The sequence below is a fragment of the Rutilus rutilus genome (assembly GCF_951802725.1).
Source record: "Rutilus rutilus genome assembly, chromosome: 17".
Lineage (NCBI taxonomy): Eukaryota > Metazoa > Chordata > Actinopteri > Cypriniformes > Leuciscidae > Rutilus > Rutilus rutilus.
Genome location: NC_140230.1, coordinates 24132599 through 24155585, shown reverse-complemented (window position 1 = coordinate 24155585; position 22987 = coordinate 24132599). Strand labels below are relative to the sequence as shown.

General features: G+C 36.1%; 2 protein-coding genes across 2 annotated transcripts; both read left to right on the top strand.

Annotated features, from left to right (window-relative positions):
• The first annotated feature begins 253 nt into the window (after positions 1-253).
• Positions 254-15206, top strand: csnk2a1 (casein kinase 2, alpha 1 polypeptide). Its single transcript, XM_084435504.1, has 15 exons — positions 254-388; positions 1477-1566; positions 1665-1743; positions 2274-2402; positions 2607-2718; positions 2817-2918; positions 3117-3167; positions 3258-3317; positions 3585-3668; positions 7780-7890; positions 8340-8441; positions 8610-8710; positions 12402-12550; positions 13501-13590; positions 14005-15206. Exons 4-15 carry the CDS (start codon positions 2302-2304, stop codon positions 14127-14129), a joined length of 1188 nt encoding a protein of 395 aa, XP_084291630.1. The 5' UTR covers positions 254-388; positions 1477-1566; positions 1665-1743; positions 2274-2301; the 3' UTR covers positions 14130-15206.
• A 508-nt stretch (positions 15207-15714) lies between these two features.
• Positions 15715-20967, top strand: LOC311306892 (uncharacterized protein). Its single transcript, XM_084435505.1, has 13 exons — positions 15715-17196; positions 17448-17509; positions 17652-17684; positions 17772-17825; positions 17986-18045; positions 18528-18572; positions 18688-18726; positions 18820-18861; positions 19032-19073; positions 19166-19207; positions 19316-19393; positions 19900-20250; positions 20333-20967. Exons 1-13 carry the CDS (start codon positions 17189-17191, stop codon positions 20653-20655), a joined length of 1179 nt encoding a protein of 392 aa, XP_084291631.1. The 5' UTR covers positions 15715-17188; the 3' UTR covers positions 20656-20967.
• Positions 20968-22987: the final 2020 nt, after the last annotated feature.

Sequence of the window (22987 nt, the reverse complement as noted above, 5' to 3'; positions counted from 1 at the left end):
AATTTCTGGAAATATACAAAGAAAGAAAAAGAAAGAAAGAAAAACTTCACGTCAATTTCTGTCAATCTGTCTGTCTCTATCTAAGATTCGAAGATTTTTTTGGCATGGTTAAAAATATTTACATTGCCGTAGCATTAGACATTATGTAGCATACAATACACAGTACACGTTTACTCACATATACAGAATGTACAGATTGACACCGGTCTGTCTGTGCGTTATATTTTTTAGCCGTGCCTCAAAAACTAGTGAGCTGCCTACGTAGACAGCATCTTGAGACATCACATGCGCATTCAACACGTTCTTGTCGAGCAGCTCGCTAGGTAATGAGACGCAGCCTTTCTCCAGTGCAGCATCCGCCATATTGTCTATCAGGAGACGCCGAGAGGTAATGCAGTGTGCTTTTACGACCTACTGATATTTGTATTCTTATGTTTACTGGCTTTTCGCATTATTTCAAAAAAGGACACACGTGTAAGGCACTACACTACTAATACATGCTTGTGTGAATTTATCTCATAGTATTTGCAGGCGACACAGTTAGCGCGTGCCAGTGCTACTCGCTAACCACTTAAACCCGCCGTATTCTTTATAAAAACCGGCATAAACTGGCTGGATTAATTCCGGGTCCGATTAAACACAATTATAAGCTTCGTGTATGTTTTATACTTCTTATGACTATGAATTGGTATGTATTTCCTTGAATGCGCTTGTTTAATCTTTTGTGCGAATGGCGTTAGCTTTGATGTGGCGTGTTGCGCCACGTTCAGCTAGCAGCATTTGTGCGATAGAACACTGTGTTATGTGTCCCCGGGTTCATGTATTGGGTGATTTATGCTTCTATAATCTGTTTTAAATTGAAATGAACTATTTGGAGTGTGAATGAGTTAAATGTGTCGTAAAATGAATTAGATATGGCTTAGGCGTGGCAAACGTTATGCTAGTTAGCGGTTAGCTGGCTAACGTTAACTAACAGCTGTTAGGAAAGCTGATAATACAATTGAGACATCCTGTAATTATATTGCATATGACCTGTTTGTAGTTATTTAATAATATGTATTATATGTGGAATGCAGATAAGCTGTCCAGTGAGCTAAACTGATTTCTTTGGCTGTGTCACCAGGCCTTTGGCTCCTCAAAACAAGATATTGATTTAAGGAAAAATTTACTAGTATTTCTCTTTATAATGGAGGCTATAGAGCTTAAATATAATTTCTAGTTCGGCTTTTATATATTCCAATGTGTTTGTTCTCCCATCCCTGCTTTAATTAAGCTAATTCATGTGGTTTTATAGTTAGTAATTCATTCAGGAAGATCACAAGTCTTGTCACAAACAGCGATTTGTTAGTCTGACTATCTGGCAGTGCAGTAATCTAGTTTATTTATGGACGTTGTTCCATAAATCAGTACTTTGACACTCAGGCTGATGTTGCACAGCGGTGTCTGTAAAGTTTACAACGTCCTTGTGTTTTCCAGCATCTGGAGGGCCATGAGGAAGGACTTTTAGGATTGCTGTGTCTCCTGAATAAGCTCCTGGATGTCCTCTTTCATTCGAATTACAATCAGGTGGGTTGTTTGTGTAGTGAATTTCAAATGAAAGTGGTTTACTTTGAATTGATTTGATCATCAGCTGTCTTAACAGGCTTATTTAATGTATTTTGTAGCCTATGCTTCACCATAAAGTCATCACATCTGCCTTCATCAGCTTCACCTGTCATTTGCTGCTTGGAGGACTCCTCCAAGGTAATAACCAACATATATAAGTATGCTTAACACTTTATGAAATTAATCTAGATCAGGGGTTTTCAATCTTTTAGAACCCACAGACCTCCAAATATGATCATCCTCATGCGATGGGCCCTATTCTAAAATTTAAAAGGCATCGGTTTAGTTTCTTGTAAAAAGGCCCAGTGTGTACTGTGGAAAAGAAACTTAGTCCTATTAATAATGTTAAAATATAACTTGGAAAATATTTAATTTCTATTAAGTTGCATTACGATATTTGTCTGCTAATTATTGTACTGTGCATTTATTAATTCTCCCATTTTACTTATTTAAATCAGCTTTTATTTATTTACCTGTTTAATTTATTTAACTTAAACGTTTTTGTAGAGTTTTTCTCTAAACATTTGACCTGCAGCCCTGTATCTCACTTTGAAAACCCCTGGTCTAGATGCAGTTCAGAGCTTTTATTTACTGTGCTATTCAAAGCTGTTTGATCTGATAAACATCCTCCTGTAAACTCTCAGTATTTTATACTGTTGTCTTTCCAGGTGTTTCAGGGAATACCGTGTGTAGAATATGTCTGGCCCGGTCCCAAGTCGCTCTCGAGTTTACCCTGATGTAAACACACAGCGACCCAGAGAGTACTGGGACTATGAATCCCATGTGGTGGACTGGGGGTGTGTTCTCTTTCATTTTTTAGCACTTAAAAATTACATGTGGTGTAAATAGCCAATTTTGACATTTAATTGTTATTTAAGTGTTTGTGCTTTTTCGAAGCCTTGGATCAAATGTGCTGCTTTATCAAGTATTGTTTGATGCTTTCACCATGGTAGTGTTAAACTCACATTGTATGTACTCTGTTGTATGTTTGTATTATGCAGAAATCAGGACGACTATCAGTTAGTGCGAAAGCTTGGCCGGGGAAAATACAGTGAAGTGTTTGAAGCCATAAACATCACTAACAATGAGAAAGTAGTCGTCAAAATACTCAAGGTATCATCTGATGTTTGGTTTCACACCTCAGAGAAGATTTGACAGGAGATAAGTCAGTTTATATTTAAGGTTTTTTTTGTTCCCCCTTGTACGTTTAGCCAGTGAAAAAGAAGAAAATTAAACGAGAAATAAAAATTCTGGAGAACTTGAGAGGAGGCCCCAACATCATAACGCTTTTAGACATCGTAAAGGATCCTGTGGTGAGTTTGAAATATTTGGGAGTTCGACTGTCATTGTCTTCCTAACTTTAAGACTGTGTCAGTGTGTTTTTAACTGTGACTCTTTTTATAATGTCTTGCTGGTATTTTCTTGGAAAGTTAATTAATTTTCAAAGTAAATATGCAAGTTTGTTTGTGTGCCCTCGGGGTTAAAACCCATTCTGCTTTTTCCATCCACAGTCCCGAACACCAGCGCTGGTTTTTGAGCATGTTAACAACACGGACTTCAAGGTAAGAGATGTTTTTATTTGTCGGCCCTCCTTGTAGAATTTAAATGCATTTAATTTGAGGTTGTAGTAAACTGTTTCTCTTTCTTCACAGCAACTGTATCAAACATTATCAGACTATGACATTCGCTTCTACATGTATGAAATTCTTAAGGTGAGATGATCACATTGATTCTCCTGTACAAAGGTGCATATTGACCGTACCATTATTTAAGCCCATTTTAAAACTGTTACAAGAGCGATAACATGGAACATAACCAGCCAATATCTGCCTCTCTGGCTTATTTGTAATGGCAAAACAGTTTGAGTAATGCTCATAGTAATAGTAAGAATGTTCTGTTGCTGTGGAAACTTTACACAGAGCTCAACTGCTTTGCACTGATGTTAGATCTAATGCTTATCTTCGCTCTTTTATCCCCAGGCTCTCGACTACTGCCACAGTATGGGAATAATGCACAGAGACGTAAAACCACACAATGTTATGATTGACCATGAGCACAGAAAGGTATCGCCCAAGTTAATATACCCAACATTGAGCATTGCTTTTTTATTTATGTATATGTACAACACCATTCAAAAGTTTGTGGTCAGTATGCTTTTTTTTAATTCATTTGAAAATCCCATATTCTGATCAAGGCTGCATTTATTTGATCAGATGCAGTAAAAACAGCAGTATTTTGAAATACTGCAATTTAAAATAACTTTTTCTTTTTTTTATATATTTTTGTAATGTATTCCTGTGATGGCAAAGATGAATTTTTAGAATCATTTCTCCTGTCTTCAGTGCCACATGATCCTTCAGAAATCATTCTAATATGTAGAGATGCACCGATCGAACGGCCAGGGTCCGGAATCAGCCAGTTTTCCACATGCTCAGCCCGGAACGGTGACTGGCCGGTCCGTTTTGTTGCCAGTTTTAAAAAATTGAGTTCATCGGAGTGGTCCAAGATAGTCATCATATAGATATTAAGTGGCTTGATTTGAACACATTGACAGTGAAGAAACAGCCACTTAAAGGGATACTCCACCGTTTTTTCATATTAAACTATGTTATTCCCTTAACTAAGACGAGTTGATACATACCTCTCTCGTCTCAGTGCGTGCACTAAATCGCTCTGTCTTGCGGCGAAACTTTGTTAGCCCAGTTCATTCAATATGTGCCAAGCAGAGAAGCTACCAAACACCTCACGTTTTCCCTATTTAAATACAGTTACTCGCGTAGTGTAACTCGACCTAGGACGGTGACACAAAACAAAACATTGCGCTTTTCTAAGCGTGTAAAATGGATAACTATATTGTATGGCGGAATACCATAGCAAGTGCTTGGAAGCACTTCGACTTGGCGCAGTAATATCTTCACTAGAGGGAGCGGGGGCCGGTGAGAGGATTTTTCATGAGTGAAGATATTACTGTGCCAAAGTCGAAGTGCTTCCAAGCACTTGCTATGGTATTCCGCCATACAATATAGTTATCCATTTTACACGCTTAGAAAAGCGCAATGTTTTGTTTTGTGTCACCGTCCTAGGTCGAGTTACACTACGCGAGTAACTGTATTTAAATAGGGAAAACGTGAGGTGTTTGGTAGCTTCTCTGCTTGGCACATATTGAATGAACTGGGCTAACAAAGTTTCGCTGCAAGACAGAGCGATTTAGTGCACGCACTGAGACGAGAGAGGTATGTATCAACTCGTCTTAGTTAAGGGAATAACATAGTTTAATATGAAAAAACGGTGGAGTATCCCTTTAATATCTATATGATGACTATCATAATTATGACTTTTATTTGAAAAAAAGAATAATTGCCCATTATATGACCAAAAAATTGAAATCGGTGCATCTCTACTAATATGCTGATGTGGTGCTCAAGAAACATTTATCATTGTTGAAAACAGTTGTGCTTCAAATTTTTTTTTACTTTTTTTTTTTTTTTTTTTTGGAAACTGTGGTGCTTTTACAATACTTTGATTTTTAGAAAGTTCAAAAGATCAGCATATATTTGAAAGTGTTTTGTAACAATGTAAAAATCTTTACTGTCACTTCTGATCAATTTAATGTGTCCTTGCTGAAAGTATAAATTTCTTAAAAAAAAAAAAATTCTTACTGATGGCAAACTTTTGAATGTTAAAGGGTTAGTTCACCCAAAAAGTCATAATTTACTCGCCCTCATGTCATTCCCAACCCGTAAGACTTTCGTTCATCTTCGAAACACAAATGAAGATATTTTCAATGTAATTGAGAGATTTCTGTCCCTCCATTGACAGTCTACGCAACTACCACTTTCAAGCTTCAAAACGTTCATTAAGAGATTTTGTAAAACTAATCCATATGAATTAGGGATTCTCATAATTAACTGGTAAACTAATAATTAACTTATATTAGTCAATAATTAACATCATTAACTACCAGTTAAACGGTTAAAAAAGTACAAGTATTCAGAAGAGAACAAGACTGAAAATTATATAATAAATATAAACATTAAGCCAAAACAAAATAATTTTAAAGGACAATTCCGGTATTTAACACTTTGAGTCTATTTTGTAGTTTGTTTTGGATGAACAAGAGTGGTGGACAAAGAAATTTTGACAATGGTTCCTGTCACGACTTTTTGACTATTTTAGAATTGCCCATGACCGCTTTAGAATGGGAGTCAATGGCCATGCACAAACATGTCCTTAAAACAACCCTTAACGTTCGTTTTCAAAACTGTGCAACTCACCGAGTGGGTTAGTGGTGTTCGTTGATGTTCCAAAACAAGTAGCGTAGCGAAATACAGTTTCTGTCGTGTTTTATTTGCCATTTTGTAAAATCCATTGATTTCCGTTGGAGGACTCATTGCTTGTTGATATTAGTGCGCTACCGGAAACGGAAAGGATGCTGTTTACATTTGATTGTAGTCTTTTAGGTCTTTTCGCTCGGTTCTCTGTCTCTCAGAAGGCTAGCGTGAGCAGAGCAACGGAAGTTGCGGAAGAGCGGAAGTTTATACGCGGTTGTGAGGTATCTGAAAAAATAGTTCCACTATAGAAAAATAAACGGATTGAAATCATACATTGCGGCGATATTTGTTTTTAATCGTCAACGAACACCACTAACCCACTCGGTGAGTTCCACAGTTTTGAAAACGAACGTTAAGGGTTGTTTTAAGGACATGTTTGTGCATGGCCATTGACTCCCATTCTAAAGCGGTCATGGGCAATTCTAAAATAGTCAAAAAGTCGCGACAGGAACCATTGTCAAAATTTCTTTGTCCACCACTCTTGTTCATCCAAAACAAACTACAAAATAGACTCAAAGTGTTAAATACCGGAATTGTCCTTTAAGCAAAATAGAAACTGATGTTGGACTCACGTAGCCTACCTCTCTCATTCGGCACAAATCCAAATGTTTCCATATTTGCGACGTGTTCGCATGCTAATCTTTTATTTATGGAAAACAGGCTTTATACTTCACTCGCAGTTCTAATATTGGCGTAAAACATCATTCTTCACATGTGCAAAATGTTTTTGGCATAAATCTACAGGGCACGCTGAATGGCACAGATTGTACTAAGGACTATTTAAATTGAGCAGTGTAACTTTATATGTTTGGTTGACTGGATTTTATTATATTTTTTAACAGGATGCGATGTCAAGTTAGCAATGCTAGAACTGATATGTTGTGTGTGTGCGCGAGGCGTCTGCGCGATCACTTAATGTTTCCTTATGACTGCTGAAACAGCTTAAAATACTCTGGTCATGCTGATTAAGAGTAAGATGTCATTCGAAACTGTAAAAGGTTTATTTTTATTTGTGTACACACAATAAAAATAAAACGTGCATTTGTAAAATAAAAAAAACAAACAAACAGGATGTGATTTATGCTGTCTTGGTTTCCTTTCCGTGAACTTTTTTGTGGAGCGCGTCACAAAATTGAACTGAAACTCAGCATATACTACTTGCTGCAGTTTTCTTTTTGTTAATCTGTTAATTTAAGAGAAATATATTTAGTGTATTTATTCCTTTTTATATATATATGATTTTCTGTTTTTCTCCGTTCACAGAAGCGCTGCAGGTGCGTGATGTGACGATGAATCTTCATGTTCTTCTGTTTATGCTGCTATTTGCGCTTGTAAAAGTAGACCCTTATCCATTCTAATGTAATTTAACATAGTCTTGTCGGTTAGTGGTTAATGATCGGTTAACGAGCTTTGTCGGTTATGGAAAAAAGAAATGAACATTTATTGAATTAATGTTTTAGGTTTTTATTCACATATAAACATTTATCAACAGCACACATCAGATATGGAAAACAGATTCTCAAACATGCTTGATGTGCGAGAACCAATGAGGTTCATTTTTGTGTAAAAACCTCAATTTAATTTGGACTAAACTACTCAATTCAACAGATTAGTTTTACGATCTCTTAATGAGAAATCAGCAAAGTGGTAGTTGTGTGGACTGTCAATGGAGAGACAAAAATCTCAAAGATTTAATTAATGATATCTTCATTTGTGTTCCAAAGATGAACGAATTTCTTATGGGTTTGGAACGACATAAGGGTGAGTAATTGATGGCGATTTTAATGTGTGTATAGATTGAGTCCAATTTTTGATTAGTCAAATATGCATTTTCCCTTCAAAGCTTCGTTTGATTGATTGGGGATTGGCTGAGTTTTACCACCCAAACCAGGAGTACAATGTGCGTGTGGCTTCCCGATATTTTAAAGGCCCTGAACTACTTGTGGACTATCAGGTTAGTCTCTTAAGATAAGGGATGTGAATTTTCAAGGTTATTAACAATCAATCAATCGGTACTACACACTATGACACAAATGATTTCATATCTTGGAATACATTTTTTTCGGAGCAACATAGAATGCATGTGTGCTAATCGAATGTTGCAGTACGATTTGTCCGCTTCTTGCATGCTATAGTGTCCATTAATAGATACTTTTGCCACACAGATATCTTATTTTACATTAATATAAGATCAGGGTTTTTGTGGTGGACATTGCATGATTACTGAACACATTTGAGTTCAAATTTATGAATCCACAATTGAATAATTAGTAATTCAGATTAATCGTTTAGTGATTAATCATTGACATCTACTTAAGATTTTTAATTGTGGTTTTCACATTTAATGACAATTCCAGTTGATATTTTTGAGTTAGTCAAATAAATGTTTTGGTCTCTCTCCAGATGTATGACTACAGTCTGGATATGTGGAGTCTCGGATGCATGCTGGCCAGTATGATCTTCAGGAAGGAACCGTTTTTCCATGGACATGACAACTATGACCAGGTCCACCATTTATTAATTGATTTTTAGCCTCAACTTATTCTAAACAAATAGCAGTGATGTCCAGTCATTACATTATACCTGATATATGTTTGCTCCAAACTACTTTTATAATGCTGGTTAATGTCTGTTGTGAACAGTTTATTGATGTGATCTCATTTTTCTGTTTAGTTGGTTCGGATTGCAAAGGTTCTGGGTACAGAGGACCTGTATGATTACATTGACAAATATAACATTGAGCTGGACCCACGCTTCAATGACATATTGGGCAGGTATGTTGATTAAAACAAGTATTCTTTTTTTTTTTTCTTTTTTTTTTAAAGGACAAGTTCGGTATTTTACACTTAAAGCCCTGTTTACAGATCGTTTCTGATGAAATAGAACGGTTAAGATTAAAATTTGGACACATGCTACTGTCCCGAGAATTTTAGGTTTCTTTCGCTTTCCCCAAAACCTCTAGAATGGGTGTATAGGTGCACTGGAACAATCCTTCATAAAACGCATTAAACTTTCGTTTACAAAGACGTGAAACTCACCGAGTGGTCAGGGGTGTTCACTGATATGCTCACACAAAAATCGCTGCAAAAGATGCTTTCCAACAGGTGTTTTACCATTCGTTGTAAAACTGTGAATCTATTTTTCCAAACGTCTCACACCCGTAGATTCTTCCGTTGAGAGCTTGAATGATAGACACTCCAGCCCAGTTGGTGGCGATAATGCACCTTTGCCAATTGCAAGCAAACCGCTGGCATTTCATTGAATACACAGAAGAAGCAGAAGAAGAAGCGGCGGAGTAATACCGTACCTCACACAGCACATTCAATACAAGTCAATGGAGTTGGACAAAAACTACGATAAAACCTGTTGGAAAGCATCTTTTGCAGCGATTTTTGTGTGAGCATATCAGTGAACACCCCTGACCACTCGGTGAGTTTCACGTCTTTTGTAAACGAAAGTTTAATGCGTTTTATGAAGGATTGTTCCAGTGCACCTATACACCCATTCTAGAGGTTTTGGGGAAAGCGAAAGAAATCTAAAATTCTCGGGACAGCAGCATGTGTCCAAATTTTAATCTTAACCGTTCTATTTCATCAGAAACGATCTGTAAACAGGGCTTTAAGTGTAAAATACCGAACTTGTCCTTTAACCCTCATGTGGTGTTCATGTCATTTTTGACTGGAGAAGATTTTCTTTTTCCTGAAAATACTAGTTAATGTTATCGCATTGAACTGAAACTTAGTGACTTTGTTCACAGAGACTATAACAACTTGTCCAAATTTTATTTTTATTTTTTTTACTTTTTTTGTGTTGTTTTTTTCACCTTGTTACACCTATGGTGTTCCCGGTCAAAAATGACAGGCCTACACAAAATAGCTTATAAATCCCTCGTTATGCTGTATTATCCCCAAAAATTGGATTCAATCTTTTTATCAACTTGTTTTCTTTCAATTAGGACTGGTTTTGTATTCAATTTTCAAACAGTTTAATTGTAGGAGTCATTTATCCGAGCTTATGCACCTCAGTTTTTGAGTGAAAAAAGCATTATTTGTTGTTAATTTTGGCAATATTGAGAAAAATATGAAAATAAATTGCACTGTTGATCACACTAGTCTACTTTAATGTTTAACCAGGAAATTTCTTTTGAAATGCTTTTATTTTGTACAAAATGACACAGAGTCACACTTGTGGTGTTCCCGGTCAAAAATGACGAGCCTACACAAAATAGCTTATAAATCACTTGTTATGCTATATTATCACCCAATATTGGATTCAATCTTTTTGTCAACTTGTTCTCTTTCAATTAGGACTGGTTTTATATTTCTATTTGCATCTGATTAATCGTAGGCCTCATTTATTTGAGAGTAGGCATCTAATTTTTTTAGTAAAAAAAACATTATTTTTGAATAATTTTGGAAATTTTAAATAAAATCTGAAGAAAATTGGCACTGTTGATCACACTAGTCTACTTTAATTTTTCACCAGGAATTTTGTTTTGAAAAACTTTTATTTTGTACAATATGGCACAGAGTTACACTTGTGGTGTTCCACTGGGCCATTGTGGGCCATTGTTTCAATGGGCCATTGAAAGTGAATGGGAGAGACCAATGCATCCAATGAATGGAACAACACAAAATATGTATCATTTTAAAGCTTAGAATCTCAGCTTTTTAATGCATCTAATCACTTTGATCAACTCCTAACGACTGCTGAGTTATCACTCTAAAACTGAGTGTACCCCCCTGCAAGCGCCACCTAGCTGCGAAATAAATAATCATAATATTTTTCAAAACTATTACCTTGATCAACTTAAAATAGGTGTCATTTGAAAGCTTAGAGTCTGAAATTTACAATGAATGTAGCCAATTTGATAAACTCCTAAGTAGTGCCGAGTTATTTGCTGATAATTAGAAGAAAAAAAATCATAATTTATAAACTACTTTTTTGTATTACATTCAGCAATATGTCAAATACATCATACAGCTCAGATAGTCCTGTGTCATGTCATTTGAAAGGTCTCAATGAGTAGAATACAACAAGCATAATTGTTTCAGGCTTTTTACTAAACTTGAGCTAGGTTTTTCTAAAAGAAGCCCTTCAAGAGACCCATGTGTAAACCATGTATGGATTCTGAATTTTAGACACATTTCCGCTCGTAACTTCATGAAACATGCTCCGATTGTGGAAAATGACACATCATTATTTACAGCAGATGCTTACAATTAAAATGAGTCCATACTCAACATAATCCATCACTCAGAACTAAAGATATTCCTCATGGAGTTCTAACACAAAAAAATACCACAGACGCACACTCACGTAGCCAATCAAGGTAGCTTAGACTTGGCCTTTTTACTCGTATCTTCATGAAACATACATCGATCATGAAAAATGGCACATCGTTATTTACAGCAGGAGCTCACGATTAAAAAGAGCTCAAACTCAATATATTCAATCAATCAGATCTAAAGATATTCCTCATGGCGTTCTAACACAGAAAATACCACAGACGCATCTAGCCAAGTATATACTCATGAAGCACTCACGTTTGGTTTTCGCTCATAACTTCACGAAGCATGCACAGATCGTAGAAAACTGTACATCATTATTTTCAGCAGACTATCATGATTAAAAACAGCCCAAACTCAGCATAATCCATCACTCAGATCTAAAGATATTCCTAATGGAGTTGTAACACACAAACCCCAACAGGCGCACATAGAACCTTGAATATAGATGTAGCCTAGCACTTATGTCGCGTTTTAACTCATAACTCAATGAAGCATGCATAAATTGTGGAAAATGGCACATCATTATTTACATGAGATTGTTAAGATTAAAAAGAGCCCAAACTCACCATAATCCATCACTCAGATCTAAAGATATTCCTCATGGACTTCTAACACATGTCTCTCCCATTCACTTTCAATGGCCAACTGAAACAATGGCCCTCAATGGCCCAGTGGAACACCACAAGAGTAACTCTGTGCCATTTTGTACAAAATAAAAGTTTTTCAAAACAAAATTCCAGGTGAAACATTAGAGTAGACTAGTGTGATCAACAATACCAATTTTCTTCAGATTTGATTTAATATTTCCAAAATTATTCAAAATTTTTAAAAAAATTACTCAAAAAATGAAATGCCTACTCTCAAATAAATGAGGCCTATGATTATTCAGATGCAAATCAAAATATAAAACCAGTCCTAATTGAAAGAGAACATGTTGACAAAAAGATTGAATCCAAGATTGGGTGAAAATATGGTATAATGAGTGATTTATAAGCTTTTTTTTTTATGGGCCTGTCATTTTTGACCGGGAACACCACAAGTGTTATAGGGTTTTGAACACCACATGAGGGTTAAGTACCTCCATAGTTCTTTCATTTTTAGTTATAAAACTGAAGTGTTTGTGTGTGTGTATAGTCATATTAATACCATTTTAACATCTCACTCATTCACCCAGACACTCCCGGAAAAGATGGGAACGGTTTGTGCACAGTGAGAATCAGCACCTGGTCAGTACAGAGGCTCTGGATTTTCTGGACAAGCTGCTACGTTATGACCACCAGGCCCGACTGACTGCCCGCGAGGCCATGGACCACCCTTACTTCTGTGAGTTCCCAGAGTTTAGCAATTTCAAAATTGACTCCCTGGAAACCTGTGAATGCTTTCCAGTCTCAGAGTTTGATGTCCGTTTTTGCTTGTGTGTCCTTTTATATACAGTTGAATAAATCAATGAATTTATGGTCCTGCATTATTCAAAGCTATTTGATCAGTAATAAATGGTGACATGTTCTATTCATTAATACATGTTTCTTCCTCATGGTGATTTCATTTGGGACTAGAAACTGATTGCGGAGCTCAAAAATATTAATCAGCTGTTATACAGTCTCTTCGAATTTTACTCGCATTGGCCCAATTATTATTATTATTTTTTTTATACATAATTTATGAAAAAGCTATAAAAAGGGGCAGTTGTGGCCTAATGATTAGAGAGTCGGACTTGTAACCCATTCGATTCTCAATGCTGGCAGGAAACGACAAGGCACCTAACCCCCAATCGCTCCCCAGGCGCCGCAGTGAATGGCTGCCCACTGCTCCGGGTGTGTGTGTGTCCACGGTTTGCAGTGTGTTCACTTCTCACTGCTCCTAATGTGTGTGCACTAACTTGGATGAGTTGAATGCAGAGGACAAATACTTACATGTCGTCTCCTTTTGCTCTCTATTTTCTTGTGAATTATCCTGGTCATTGCCAAAATAAGAAAAAAAAAAACATGTAAATGATCACCTAAAATAAAATATTTTATAACTAATGGTTATGGACAAATGGTCTAAAACTCACACACTAGCCCTAGGCCATCCTTATTTTTGAGTTCTGGGTTAGTACAATTTTGTTACAGAGAGTTTTTGGTTTGAGTGAATTTGCCAGATGCAAGTTGAAAGGTGTCATGGAACTGTTTAATTGGCTTCATATGGAATGAATGTACATGTTGATGGAAACTTCATGTCATAATTTGTCTTCATTTTGAGATAACATATATGGTATGTTTCTTTGTGTGTAGACCCTATAGTTAAAGACCAGGGCAGAGGAGCGCCGGCAGCAGGAATGGCTGCTAGTTCCACACCAGTCAGCTCTTCTAGCTTGATGGCAGGTAAACCATTTGTCTTTCACCTCTGATGGAAAATTTAATTTAAGTAGTCTTTTATTGAAATTGTCATGTCCCTCATGTCATTTCGAATCTGTGACTTGTCCTGCAGAACACACAAGATGTTTGTGGAACAATGGAAGTCAGTGGTGTTCGAAACATTAGAATTTTTAAATTTGCTTTTTTGTGTTCTACAAAAGACAGTCGTACAGATTTGGAATGACATAAGGGTGAATAAATGATAATGTTCATTTTTGGGTGAAACTTTAACTAATAGTAATAAATTTTTTTTTTTTGAAAACTTATCTTTTGATTAAAAAGCTTTTGAACAGAATGTTACTAATAGAGATATTCAGACTTCGACTGTGTGCAGGAAATCAAAACACTAGGCTAAATGTGTTGGTGGCTTTCGCACTGCAGGCATCACCTCTATGACTCCGAGCACACAGCCCAACATCGCAAACATCAGCGCCGGCTCACCCGTCATCCCTGCCCCAAACACAATGGCCACACAAGTGCCCACTGCCGCTGGAGCCCAGCCCTGAACACCAACTGCCCAACCTCCCCCCCTCTCTTTCACATCTCTCTATCCGTCTCTCTCTCCCTCTCCCTCTCCCTCTCTCTCCGTGGGCCTGCTTGGAATTGTGAATTGGTGGGGGGGACAATGATTTAATTTGTGGTTATTTTTATTATGTTGCAAATAACACAGAACTAATGTTAAGTTACCATTTTATTTTGTTGTTCTTCCCCTCAGTTGTTGTTTAGGGGTTCTTGAACTCAAAGAAACTCATGATGTTTTTGCACCTGTCTATGTGAGTTAGAAAAGCAAACGGTGTGAACTTTCACTCGCCGTTATTGTTTAGAAACACGTAAATGTCCACCTGAAGAAGGATAATAAAATTAATTTTATTTGTCCCCTCTAGTGTTCTTGTACTCAAACCATTTCACTGACTTATTTTTAACTTTTTTTTTTTGTTATTTTAGTCCCTGTTTTTACAATAATCTTGATCACAAAGGATACAAAACCTGGTGTCATATATATTGAACTTCTGAGTGAAGATGCTTATGAGGAGTCATTTGATTTTGAAGAATATGATGATTGGCACAAGAGAAATCTGATTTGATGTTGGAGAGAGCATTTTGCACCAGTGTCACGATTCCTCCCGTTACAGTGCGTTTCAGCTCTGCGTCCAGACTCAATTCAAGATTCAATCAAAACTACTGTAATATTTCTGATTTGTTCGATCATTGTGTATCAAAACATTCTCTTTCCAATAGTGGAAGCTCTTTCATTTCAGCTGTGCTGGTTCTGTGTATTGCAGGTTAATTGGATATGGTCCCGGATCTTGTTAAACTCTCACTAGTTGCTGTTCAAGGACTTGTACCAATTGCTAAGTAACACAATCAATAATATGCCAATTTTTGTTACCTTCAGTTCTGTTTGCGTGCGTGTTTGTGTGAGTGTGTAGTACGAGTGGAGTTGTCTTTTGTTTTTATGGAGTTTCAGACATTTGTTTGAAACTAAGAATTTTTGTAATTTTTGTTTGAGAGGTGACTGTTCAGTGAATTACACATCTCTTTCTATCCCCAAAATTAAACAAATTAAACAGGTGAAATATCGATTTAGAATTGCATGTTGTGTTTTACTGTGGTTTGCCGTTGGTTGGCTGACTGAAGATCGAACAACAATATTATATGGTTTGTCACTCTCAAAGCATCTTGTCTAGACAAATTGAATATTTTAATACCTTAATTCTTGTTTAAGTGTTTAATTTCTTACTTTTGGTCTTGTCTATTAGTGAAATAATCCGATGTTGAAGACTAGCTCTGTAGTGGAGGCTGAACTCGTATTTGTCCTCTGCCTGTGTTCAGTGTGAAGAGATCAAATCTAAATATCTAACTGTATTGTAAATTCATTCATTTAAAATTTGAAATAGATACTTTTTTTGCAGAGATTTTTTTGTTTGTTTTATAAACCATTTAAAAGAGGAAATATGTTGTTTAAGGGGGAGAAAAAGACCATGTCACTTTGCTTTATTCAGCTGTACGTTTATTGCAGCCTCTCTAATATAAGTGAATGGTACATGTTTGAAGTCAGGTGGGAAAACAGAGGCTACCTCACATTTCTATGGAATTCAATAAAAAAAAAGGAAAACAATGTTTGGCTTTCGTTGAAAACTAGGTTTAATTTTTAGCCTAAAGCTCCGCAATGCTCTTCTAAGGCGAGACTCAACTATTTCACCACAGTGTCAAACTCTCGTTTTTTTTTTTGAGAAAGTTACTGCAGCTGTTTTTACCAGGCTACTCAACCTGGAATTTACTGGTATTAGCCAGTAGCCTACGATTACAAAACATATATTTTGGGAAAATAATAAATAAACAATTTAATTTAGGCTAATAACGTATGTTAGCCTGCAGGTAGTGCTTCATCTTCAGTGTTGATCATCATTAAATATATTTGTGCTTCGTTTACTGCTCATTCCCTGAGGTTTCAAATTTGTACTTCTTTTAAATTACGTAATTTTTCAACATTAAAATAAGTAGAAACAAAACAAATAAATAGACAAATGTATAAATGTATAGCTAACAGCATAATTTAAATTGCACATTTAAATTTGTTCGGAAGTGCCATCAGGGCCTTTTGAGCTGTTATGTTTTGTTTCATGAGTTTTCATTTGGAGCAAAGTGTTTTCGCACGCTTGTGGCACTGCAGAATTTAGCCCTCCAACACGTTAGACCTAGTTTCCTGAGCTTTTTCTGCCATCTAGTGATCATATTAGAGAATGTTTTTTTTTTTTTTTTTTTTCATCTTTACGATTTTTTTAATTATATTATGCATCTCAACAAATGATTGATTGAAAAATTTATTGATTTAATATTGGTACAGTGGGACATTAAATCAATTATATATTTTATAAATCTGCTTTATCGTTGTGTGTAGCCTACATGCTTCCATTACTTAAGTGTAATCAAAGACATTGTTTCAGGGGGTGCACAATTCCTTAGCCTAACCCTAGATAAGGTTAAACCATTATTTATTACATTTACGTTTTAATTTTGTTATATTAAAAAGAAATAACTCTCAAAAAATTTCTGATTGAAATTGTGGGTCTATGTGCCCAAGGAAGCATTCTAAATTATAGCAACTATATGCTTTATCTGTATATTATATGGCAAATTATCAGGTGTCTATGATCCTACTTTTTATCATCACTCTTCTGAATAGAAAGGAGATCAATTCTAATGTGTTTTTTATTATTTATAAAAAATATTTTCCTCTGTAGTGTTACTTTAAAAGTCTATGGTAAATGAAGTTAAATGAGAAGCCTTTAATCTAAAGGTTTCCTGTTTCTTCACAATGGCACAAACAAAATCCTTCACTGGATCTCTGTGCAAGGAAGGAAATGCCATGGGGTAAGTTCAGCCATGCATCCCCTTATTATTATAAAACACAACTGCCATTCAGAGCAAAACAGGTCTTTTCTGGTTTCTCAGTGTCTCTGTAACTGCTCATCTATGACCCTATTGTCCAGATCAGCAACCTGCACTGATATAAAGCCACAGATGACACACAAGCCCTTCAGAAAGGACATCAGTACTCAATATGAAGCTGTAAGTTACCAAACTACTCTCTTTTCTTCTTCTTTTTTGGGTTTATTTAGTCAATATACGTTTAGTCAGCATTTTCCACCATAAATGACAAGATCCGTGTTACTAGGGCTGTTTTATGACTGCTGGTGTAAAATTAATGATATTGAACGATGAGAGCGACAGCTCAACAATATTAAATGTGTTTATGTTTCATTTACATTGACATTTGGAAAATGTAGTAATTTTCCCTCTCGTTCTCCCTCCTGGCTCAGCATCAACTGCTCCCTGACTGCTCTAGTCTTTATAAACGCTGTATATTCAGCAGCTTTGAGAGGTAAACTTCATTTTATTTGTGTTGATTTGATTGTTTAGAACAATAATATTTGCCTTGCTTTGATTATAATCTATTATAGTAATGCTAAAATAAATTATAATGACATAATTTTATAATTATATTTATTCACTATATATTTTAGGAGGAAGTGAAGATTTGTTAAGTTTCTTGAACGGTGAGCATGTTTAATGATTGTATTAAATACTTTTAAATTCATGCAATTTTTATTTATTTATTCCCATTTTGCACAATGTCTCTTCAGATGCATTTGAAATGAATTTGCCTCCTGACCACACTGAACCATCACAGCTCTCAGGTCTGTGAATTGTCGCTTTGGTATATGACCTTTTTTTCTATTGTATGGAAGTGAAGGGAATAGTGCTATTAATCCTCTAATATATGAATATGGGAATCAGAAAACAGTCAGTTGTGCTATTAGTTATTGGTTTCTGACGTAAGGAGCCCTTTCTCCTTAGAAATGGAACTAGCAACTGAGAGGATTCTGGATCCTGCACATCCGACAGATCCGACTGCTGGTGAGTGATTAGACAGTGGAGGCAACAGGGAAATCATGATCATGTATAAGAAAAATTGTATTAAAAAAAATCAGACCTGTATGTTTGTTGATTTAGGTAATAGCTGCTCTTTCCTAAATCTAACTAAATTGAGTTGGTCAAACTTAAATTTCATGACACTATTTAAATATTTTATGTTAGACTCATGAAATATAAATACATATTACTCCTAATCAGATATGTTTAAGTAAAGTGAATGAAATTTAAATGTATCATATCTATGAGGTACATTTTTCCTCTATTTACAGAATTTACTATAACTTTTTTGTTAAAGTATATTTGTTTACAACAAATAATTTTCACTTTGGTATGTTCCTTAAATATATAAATCATATTAATAAAAATTTGCATAATGTTTTATAGGCCTATAATATTTTCTATAATCTATAATCTATCGTATATATTCATGTAATGTGTCTAATAAGGTATTTTATTTATTTGAGACTTTTCCATCGCAACTCCCGAACCAAACTTGGTAGATCCTGCAGGTAAATGAACAATTTATGCTATCCAATTTATGAACAAAAAAGCTGATATTTGAATATTATTTTGTCTCTGGATTTTGAAAGACATATATGACCTCTCTAACATGTCTTTCCTAAGACGTTGCTGAAGAGAAATCAATTGAGAGCAGCGACTCAGGTGATCAGTCAAGGAAAACACATGAGAAATAAAGCTAAAGTTAATAATATTATTTAGATGTTTATTAGTTTTTATTTCCTTTTTTTTAAACAGACAGCCGATTAGCTGAAAGAGGATCAGCAGAAGACAGTAGAGGTATTATGTTATGCATGCATGAATGAAACTCTTATTAACCTGTTAGATGATCACAACATTTTAACACTTGTAAGTCATTTGACAAACACACTCCAGCCTTACTCCAGCCAAATTATAATCATATTTTAGGTGCAGATATATAACTGATTTAAAAATACTGTTTGTTTCAGAGGGTGACAACTGGAGGTTACAGCTGAGAACCGCACTTGCAGGTAGGATTTTATGTGATTGTTGGAGTAAACAATTTGTTGCAAAACTTCTATTGTGTATATATACTTCATCACTGACACACACCTGCCAACAGACACCCATAAAGCATTGCAGGAGCATTATGGGAACTCAGCAGGTAAGCCATACTTCTATCTGTTCCTCACCCTGCTACTGTTTGCACATATCTGCTGATGTAATATAATTATAAATAATAAATTATTATTTTTATTGCATCTTAATATAGAGAGTATGAGTATGGACAGGACTGACATGGACACAGCCTTGACTGAGAGCTCCAACAAACATATCCATAAAGCAACAGGTATGTAGTTTTACATAGGGGATCAAATCTGCCAGTTTTATCAGTCCTGAAAAAAATATATATCACGGTTTCCACACAATGTAAGAAATGTTTCTTGAGCACCAAATCAGCGTATTAGAATGATTTCTGAAGGATCATGTGACACTGAAGACTGGAGTAATGATAGTGAAAATTCAGCAGGCATAAATTACATTTGAAAATATATTAAATTAGAAAACAGTTCTTTTAAATTGTGATATTATTCCACAATATTACTGTTTTCACTGTATTTTGGATCAAATAAATGCAGCTTTTTGAAGAAACGTCTATAAATTTTTTTACAATTCTAACCAAACCTAAACATTTGAATGGTGTTTGCTAACAGACACAGAATAAAATCCATAAAACTCAAATTTCGATTTCACAAGGTCTGTAAATGAGTCATGAGTTTTGGCTCACTGAATAAAGTGGATATCTTTTTCTGTATTTTTTACTGAATATATGCATCATCTTATAATTCCGTGCAGCGATGGAGGACATAAGCAGTCAGGAAATGGACAGACCTGAGGAGAACGGGAGAAACCGACCCGCAATGATCCAGATGTTAGAAAAACACAACGCTGCGGACACAGACAGACAAAATGTGGACTTAATGAGAGAGATTAATGCCATAATTAAGATTTTTGCCAGTAGAATGAACCTCAAAAACCATGCTGGTAAACCACATGATGCTGACAAACACCAGGAGAGCCACAAAAGAGCAATGGATTTCGACAGCCCAGAGTTTCTGGACACCCCTGATACACCAGACCTTGATGCTGACAGTGAAGAACGTGGTGGTGGTGGTGGTCATGGAAGATCTCAGAGACAAATCTCAGGTCAGTCCAAAATAAATCAATTTTACTGAGAAATATTCCGACAAACACTGTTAATGAGACACTCTGATTAAATTATACGCAGGAATCAAAGCAAAACTAAACTACACTGCTAACCGGGCCACGCTGGATGACAGCAGGGAATCGGCTGATCTGATCCCAGGATGCACAGAAACATCTGCTGACCATCCCATGGAAGAGAACAACAGTCTGGATGCCCCTAATCAGGACCAGGAGATTCAAAAGGACACAATGCTGAGGAATATATGTCTCACCAAGAGCGTACGAGCATCCAACAACCCAAGAGCACAGCTGGATTTAGATAGTCCAGAAAGAGTAAACAGTGAAGATTTGGACAGGGACAACAGCAGTGAGAGGCTGGAAGATCAAGTGGCAGTTCATCTGTAGATAATCACTTACTTTTGTAGAACATGTACTTTTTACTTTTTTTATTTGGACTGTGATTTTTAATGTCAGTTTGATCTGATATCATTTGTTTGTTTGTCATTGCATAAATACAAAAAAGATGATGTGGAATGTGAATTTTATTGATATGATTTTGAGACATTCTTTTGACACGTCGGTCATTTACAAGGGTGTATGGTGATGCAAATTAGGCATTTTGAACAGAGAATAAAATGTTAATGGTATTTTAAGGAGAAATAACTTTTTATAACGTTTTTAAAATAAGCTGATTTAAAAAATCGATCCTAATAAATAAATCAATAGTGATAACAATTATTAATACTTTCATTGTTGTTCTTCCCAGGATTGACTATTTTGAAATGTTTGCTTTTGACCAAAGAAATATTCTAAGTTTTCCATTAAAGTGTAATGTCAGGTAATATGCTATTTGGATCCTAATTAAAAGTGCACAGAAAAGTTACATTCCCAAAAGTGTCCCACTTTACCAATGTTCACCTTAAGTAGCCATTTAAACATCCTCCATATGCAGTTAATGGCTGCTAATGTTCCATTCATTCCACTGAACTGATTTGTGTCCCACTGACAGTATTTTAAAAGATTTAAATGGCTTTTTTAGGTCAGAGGTTTAGCAACGGTGCTTTTTCTGCTAAATTTAGTCCCAGGTCGCACAGAACGGCTTGTTGCGAGTCAGTCATTGATTCAACACAGCTAAATGATTAAATCTCTCAGCGTGTGGATTTAGACAGACAAATAGAGGGTATTTATCAGCTATGACAAGACAGCTCGCAGCTCTATAGACGCGATGGTGATGAGTGTGTCTAATACGTCGGCCAGATCCACCTTTCCTATCCGTTTATCAGACAGATCCTGCTGTCTTCCCCATTTATCATATAGATCTCATTCCCACTGGTGCTTATTTGTCCTACGGTGTTGATTTTGGTGGGTATTCACAATCAACGTCTGACTGACTGTATATGTAAGGAGCTTCAGGTATCGTTGGCTTGATGCCGTTCTGTCGGGGTCATAAATCATGCAGTCTCTTGACTATGGCAGGCTTCATCAACTCTACCAGGCCTCGGAGAATCTTTTCCAGACTCGTAATCGTGACAGAGATGTCAGCATGTCTAAGGAGATTTACAAGAGATTCTCACTCAAAGCAATTGTGAAATAACAACTCCACTCGCAGATGCACGGCTGGTCCAGCAGGCCTATCGATCTCCGCACTGCAATGTTGGGGCACATTAATCTGCAAAAAGACCATCAAATTACTACAAATCCTGTTGAATGAGAGACATGGATCATACGAAACAAAACTGTTATGAAAAGCGTTCATGTGGTCCTTAAAGGAACATTTGGGGCTCCATACAAGTTAAGCTCAATCGACAGCACTTTGTGGCGTAATGTTGATTACCACATACATTTATTTCAACTTACCACTCCTTATCCTTAAGAAATCTGGGTTACATTGAGGCACTTACAAAGTCAAAAAAAAAAAAAAAATTTTTTGGTAATGAACATTATGTCACAATTTAAATGCTGTCAACTGAGTTTAACTTGTGTTGAACCCAAAATATTCCTTTAACGCATCCTTTAAAATAATTGCAGACCTTGTAACAATGTTAAACAGATCTTGTACTCATGGCAATCAGCCAGTTTTAGGACTCATGCTGTATGTTGTCATCTTTTTCAGCTTTACAGCAATAGTTCCCACGTGTGAAAGGTGACAGGGGGCAACTGATCTGACACATCAAAGCCTGTCGGTTCAGTATAACACAAACAATGGATCGACAGATTGTACAGTGATGCAAATCTGTCACTTTTTGATATGAAGTTAATTATTTCAATACCTTCGAATACTGACACTGCTCATGAAAAATATGTTGACCTGTTACGCATCTTGTGTGCATTAAATCTAGACATGTAACATCTCCAGAAAGATCTATCACTTGGATGAAGCCTTTGGGACAACACAGTGCAGCTCCAGTGTCTTGTGTATAAATATGTGTCTGCACATGTATTTTATACGTGAAGCTAAACGGTATATCAGGAAAGCAGACGATTAGCAAGTAATCAATCTCTTTATAGACCAAAAATAGTCTTTAAAAAAGACATGTGGGTTTTTTTTATGGGTCAAAGTTGTCAACCCTGTCCAAGAACACCAACCACGGTGCTCTACATTCTTCAGATTCCTAATTTATAGAGGTTTTGGGATTTGAGCCCTGTAAAACCAAGTGCTTCACTGAGCACCATCAGCACATCCAGCTGGTCGTAGGCCACGTCGAATACACAGTCATTTGAATTCCGTTTGTGTGGT